We start from the raw sequence: 6,974 nt of genomic DNA, 5'->3' as shown, positions 1-6,974 counted from the left end.
GTGACAAATTCATCCACGAATGTGCCCCCATACCCACCATGGAGCCACAATTAGAGGCAGGACACCCAACAGGAAGCTATCGCCGATCATGCCGGGGCCCCCTAGGGGTGCGTCGTGAGTATACGCCCCACAAACGCCACCTTAAGAACCGTCAGTCCGTCGAGATCGGGTTCAGCGACGAAAGGGGGATTGACAATAAAAGGTTCCCCTCACTCGAGACGTTGGGTACTACAGTTTTACGGGTGCAAGAGTATGCCTCCTCAAGCACCCGGGCGTCAAAATAGAAGAAGTCCAAAGAAATAATCCAAAACAAGCAAAAGGTCGGCAGGAAATGACAAGCAGATAGGAGAAGAGGGGGGAGAAAAGCGAAACATAAGGAAAAGGAAAAGCGATCCAGCACAATTGGAGAAGACAGCAGCAGGAGTGCAAGGCCAGAAAAGGCCAGAGGACTGCCCAACGGAGCATCACACTCCGGCAGCCGTCCACCAAGCCCCCTCACGACGCCAACGGGCCGGATGGGGAGGGGGTTAATAGGAGTTAGCTAAGTTCTATAACATATATTGTTACTGTAAGTGGACAGTGACCTTGTATGTTAGGATAATTATCAACTAAGTTAATAATATAAATAATAATAATTTATTCACAAGCAAGTACAATGGGGTTGGTGAGATTACATAAGACTGGTATTTTTACATTCTTGTAAGGTCACTAATATGTACAGTGTTTCCTGCAAGTTCTGTAACATATAGTTACTGTGAGTGAACAATTACTTTGTATGTTGAGATAATTGTCAGTTAAGTTCTATAACACTTCTTGTTACTGAGAGTGGACAGTGACCTTTTATGTTGAAACAATCGTCCAGGTCTATATAATACAATTACAGTAATAGGTAATAGGTAAAAGTCAAGTATTACACCATATTCTATCTATAAATAATATAGGCCAATGATAGCTTCTAAGCAAATAATAACTACACATCATTCACATCCATCAACACAACAAGAACCTAAACTGTCAATCATAACAATAAACTATATTTTTTGCTTTGCCTAGATGTCAAATTGTAAGCTGTGGTTTGGCCACAGGGTGGCAAAAACCGCAGCTCTTTGACATTTAATTATTCAGCTAGTAGAAAATTCTTGAGAATGTGAATATTCTATAAGTCTTTACCAGAATCCAGGGCAAGAAATGGACAACTATATAAAAAGTTCCAATACTTGTGGAACATAGTTTGCATTCACAGTTAAAGAAGGTAAACCGTTGTGCCTTATTTGATAAGTGCTACTCAGTCATTATAAAGCAAGGAACTTGAAACGCCAGTATAAACCTAATCACAAAAACTTTTCGTATGATTATCCACCTAAATCAGACTTAAGGAAAAATAAGTTAAATGAGTTAAAATCATCAATAATAGCCAGCAGACACTGTTGACATTATTCAGTAAGGAAGCTGTGGCTCTCAAATGGTTCTCCTGCAGCTCTCAAACATCTGAGGTTTATCATTTGCAGCTCTTACAGTAACCATGTTTGGCCACCCCTGCCATAAAGGCTACTCCTATACCTGGTAAAACAGGCCTATAATAATCATACATACCAATAATTCAATGATTAAATTTAGACTTATATCTACAAATTAATAACTATTACACTGTAATTTATAGTTAAAAATACTTATTAATCAAAGATATTAAGAAATACTAGCAGTAATTAAGCCTAGGCTAACTATATTCAATGAAATACTCCAAAAAATATTATAAATTCTAGTTACGGTAATATACTGTACTATAAATGAAAAATGCCACTTTATAAAATGGGTTGATACAAGTGGCAGTCAGGCTAATATTATTGTCAGATAAGATAATATAATTGCCAGTATTCTAATATAATAGTGTCAGGATAATATATTTACCAGCACGCTACTGTAACTGCCAGTGTCTGGCTAATATAATTGCCAGTCAGGCTTATATTATTGCTAGTTAAGATAATATATTTGCTAGTTAGGGTAATATAATTGCCAGTCAGACTCATTTAATTGAGTCAGCATAATATAATTTCTAGTCAAGCTAATGCAATTCTCATGCAGGATATATGTAATATAATTGCAAATCAGTATAATATTATTGCAGGTTTAGATCATATAATTATCAGTCAAGCTATTATAATTGTTGAATTCAGGCCAATATAATTCCCGGAGTCATGCTCACATAATTCACAGTCAGGATAGTATAATTGATAGTCAAGCTAATGTAATTATCAGTCTGGATACATGTAATATACCCAGTAATTGCAAGTTTGATTAATACAATTGCCAGACAAGATAATATAATTGCCAGTCAGGATAATATAATTGCCAGTCAGGATAATATAACTGCTAAACATAAATATCTCAGTCTGGCAAATATTATATAACAGCTGAGTAATATATACTACTATACATCATTGGGCTAGAGTAATATATATTTCCAACTCAGAAAACTATAAATGCAAGTCAGGCTAATATGACTACTGAACTAAGGTTAGCCTTTCATCAGAATTTATCTTAATGAACACAATAATACAAGGGTTAGATCACTATAAATACTGTAGATAGGCCAGACTACTAAAAATATCTGATGCAAATATAAATGAAGAGGTTTAGCTGAAAAAATTTCCAGTCTAATATATATTTGTTAGTGATTTATATATCTCAGTCACTGGGCAAAATAACAAAAATTATTTAAATATTTCATAAAAATAGTACAATAGCATATATATAAAACCACAGTTAACAATCAACTAGAGTGCTTTTGGCTTGCTTTCAAGCCTTCAAATGTGGTGGCAGTGATGGCACTGCCAATGCCAGCACTGTGGCTGTGGAACATTGCCACGTTTCTTCAGTGGCAGAGAAGAAAGTGGAACGGAAGCTATGAGGTACACAGATATCAAAGAAGACAATTGGTACCAGTTGTAGATTCACGATCATGATGACAGAAAGGAAAATAGGGCAGGGGTTGGAGAGTGAGAAACAATTTACAGTGAAGTAGCAACACCATGTTTTTGAATACAGTATATGGAATTGGGTAAGCTAAAACAGTATAAAAATATATAATAAAATAATGGTTGAAGCTATGGAGAGTGCAAGATATTTTCCTGATAAAGTTTACAATTTCCAACAATTTTAAAATTGGAAAAATGGTATTATAAGTTAATGAACTAATATGTGCTTTATTATCCATTATACTTAAAAAAAATTCTGATTTATCTCTCACACTCAAAATGTTTAACCTATCACCCAAATGCACCGTCTTGTGAGTTTTCATACTACAAAGATGACCGAATCTCTTTTAAAACTCTGGACACTTTATGAAGGTTTATCATTCAGATGCACTAACACGTGTGCTTTTATACCGTTACGTGACTTATATAATCTGCCACATTCATCACACTCAAAAGGCCTTTCTACTGTATGTACTAACATGTGACTTATTATAGAGCCACGATCTCTAAACCTTCTGCCACACTCATCACACTCAAAAGGTCTTCTAGCAATGTGCATCATCATGTGAGTCTTCATATTTTTAAGGTGTCTGAACCTCTTCCCACACTCTGGACACTTATGAGGTTTTTCACCCGAATGCATTAAGATGTGAGTCTTCATACTTTTAAGATGTCTGAACCTCATCCCACACTCTGGACACTTGTGAGGTTTTTCACCCGAATGCACTAACATGTGAGTCTTCATACTTTGACGGTGTCTGAACCTCTTCCCACACTCTGGACACTTATGAGGTTTTTCACCCGAATGCACAAACATGTGAGTCTTCATATTTCCAAGACGACTGAACCTCTTCCCACACTCTGGACAATTATGAGGTTTTTCACCCGAATGCACTAACATGTGAGTCTTCATATCTGAAAGTTTAGTGAATACCTTCCCACACTCTGGACACTTATGCGGTTTTTCACCCGAATGCACTAACATGTGAGTCTTCATACTTTGACGGTGTCTGAACCTCGTCCCACACTCTCGACACTTATGAGGTTTTTCACCCGAATGCACTAACATGTGAATCTTCATAATTCCAACCTGACTGAACCTCATCCCACACTCTGGACACTTGAGAGGTTTTTCACCCGAATGCACTAACATGTGAGTCTTCATATTTCCAAGACGACTGAACCTCTTCCCACACTCTGGACAATTATGAGGTTTTTCCCCCGAATGCACTAACATGTGAGTCTTCATATATGAAAGTTGAGTGAATACCTTCCCACACTCTGGACACTTGTGAGGTTTTTCACCCGAATGCACTAACATGTGAGTCTTCATATTTCCAAGACGACTGAACCTCTTCCCACACTCTGGACAATTATGAGGTTTTTCACCCGAATGCACTAACATATGAGTCTTCATATGATCAAGACGAGTAAATACCTTCCCACACTCTGGACACTTATGAGGTTTTTCACCCGAATGCACTAACATGTGAGTCTTCATATGTCCAAGACGACTGAACCTCTTCCCACACTCTGGACAATTATGAGGTTTTTCACCCGAATGCACTAACATGTGAGTCTTCATATGTCCAAGACGACTGAACCTCTTCCCACACTCTGGACAATTATGAGGTTTTTCACCCGAATGCACTAACATGTGAGTCTTCATATCTCCAAGACGAGTAAATACCTTCCCACACTCTGGACACTGGTGAGTCTTCATCTTCTTGATGATAGGTGCAGTTTGTGGGAAGGTTTTCTCCTCGGATGACTGCATGAGTGGTGATGCTGGGTGACGCCTCACGGTGGGACGTCAATGTTGAGGCTTAGGCAAGGCTTGAGTGTTGTTTCTTAGGCTGTTGTAGAGTTAGACTTGATGTGAGCACTTGAAGGTCAATGGTGGGCTTCTTCTTTATGATATGTGAAGTTTGTGGGAAGGTTTTCTTCTCCGGATGACTGCAAGAATGGTTCTTCTTTATGATAGGTGAAATTTGTGGGAAGGTTGTTGTGTTGATTTAGGGGCGACGACGATCGTACATGGGAAGGTTTTATGCTCATGTCTGGAAACTCACCGTCCCGTGTTGTGATAATGGCGGCGACGCTCACCTAGGCGTTCCAGTGTTCTTTCTGGTGCCACACTTTATTTTTCCTACTTCTTACTTTTGTTTGTAACTGGTTTTCTACATTTAACTCTTACATTTTCCTATTTTTTAAATTTAAGAATATGCTTGCAATTCACTTATTTAAATAATATGGTACACGTTTATTTACTTTCTGAAGGAAACGTTGCTCCTAAGGTGAATGCACTACTTTGCATTCTTTTTATTTCATTTTTTTCAATCAAATATATAATCAATAAGTAAATATGAAAGGCAATAAACAAGTTGTAATAAACAGAATACAAGCAGATCCACAAAAAATAGGCAAGACAATAAGCAAATACATTCACAAACAAATTTGTAATAGGGAAGGAGTACCACCGCTTCCTGGAAGGGGACTGGTCAAGTCGTATACTGCAATTTCGGATACCGGGCTAGAAACAACTTCGTTCACTGAGAAGTTTGTACATACAAACCATTCCGTTCGTATATGCGCTGGTTTGTGTTCGCTGTTGTTCTCGTCTGAATAAATACATGGCACTTGTTCATATAATTAGCGCTTCCATTATTAGAATTATTTATCCATTATTAGAATAACAAGGTGCAAACCATACCCCCTTACAGTTGAAATCTATTTATTTATATACAAGAAGGTACATTGGGTTGCGAGAGTACATAACATATATTAAGAGGTACATTGTAGCAAGATTTGAGATTAAAGGATTTAAGACTAACACGTTTAGAAACAGGGCGCCCCCGAAGGAGGCCTATTATTTGTTATACCCTCTAGTTCGTTTAGCTAAGCAAATAACAATTTGTGACGCTAGTTACAAAATTATTAATATTATATATACATGTACACACTCTCATACATACATACATGTACATATATATATATATATACATATACATATATACATACACATACATATCTAATCACCTACACAAATACACACATCAATAATCTTTGTGTCACAAGTGATCAACAAGAGGCTCACAACAGTCACTATACAAGGCACTTTACATCTATGGTGAGTCACACAGTTACTAGTCTTGCTGCACACCCACCCAAATGGGCGGCAGCTTTACAGTCATGTGCATGCATTACCTACAGTAAGCAAATTTTGGATACTTCGCTAAGATTTCGAGCAGCACATCATTATGAATGAAGTACTTACACATTTCTTGGACACTATTGATGGTGTTATCTCTAAATTCCGCGATTTTTTCACATTCCACTATATAATGACGCAAAGTATGCGAATAGTTCTGCTGACAGAGTTTACATTTAGTCAAATCTACATCAGCAGATGTTATAAACTCCCAGAGGTACTTGTAGCCGAGCCTATGCCTAGCAGTGGTAACATCTAGAAGTCTGCTAACATTATTGGATGACCCATAGACGTGCGGTTCTTTTTGCATAATAGAATGATGATAGATGGAGTAACTGGTGTGAATTTAACTTTGCCTCAAGTCTCCGAAATTTAGTTGATGTTCCTGGGATATTGCTGCCCTCAGGCTGCTCAAAGGCAGTCCAAGTTGGTAATCAATTCCCTCTTTACGAGCAAAATCTTTGCCAACTCATCAGTTCTCAGTGGCTATTTTTATATTATCATTTACAACTAACTTAAGTTAAATAACAACCAGTAAACAGACTGCTGTTTTCTAATTCTAGTTCAGGCACTTCCTGGGATAAAACGCGAACATTCCTTGAAGAACTGTGAGGTGCTTATCTGTTTTTCCTCGTAACGGTCCCAAAGCTTCCACAAATGTTTATGTTTCTCTTTATTGCCCTTGCGGCGACTAGACTTTAGCTTTTGATCAGAAACCAGTTGGTATTGCAAGGTTACCAGGGACGCCTCACGGTACAGTAAGGGGATTAAAATATATAAAGCCAAGT

The 6,974-nt window shown here is 37.7% G+C and overlaps 1 protein-coding gene across 1 annotated transcript; it reads right to left on the bottom strand.

The window, feature by feature from the left end:
• Positions 1 to 613: 613 nt before the first annotated feature.
• LOC138354472 (zinc finger protein 665-like) lies at positions 614 to 5,180 on the bottom strand. The gene has a single exon (XM_069308678.1). The coding sequence runs from the start codon at positions 4,750 to 4,752 to the stop codon at positions 3,340 to 3,342; it is 1,413 nt and encodes a 470-aa protein (XP_069164779.1). The 5' UTR covers positions 4,753 to 5,180; the 3' UTR covers positions 614 to 3,339.
• Between the last annotated feature and the right edge of the window lie 1,794 nt (positions 5,181 to 6,974).

This window comes from Procambarus clarkii, chromosome 6 (assembly GCF_040958095.1).
Source record: "Procambarus clarkii isolate CNS0578487 chromosome 6, FALCON_Pclarkii_2.0, whole genome shotgun sequence".
In the NCBI taxonomy this organism is placed as follows: domain Eukaryota; kingdom Metazoa; phylum Arthropoda; class Malacostraca; order Decapoda; family Cambaridae; genus Procambarus; species Procambarus clarkii.
Note: the sequence above shows the minus strand (reverse complement) of the source record. Positions and strands in the feature narration are given on the sequence as shown.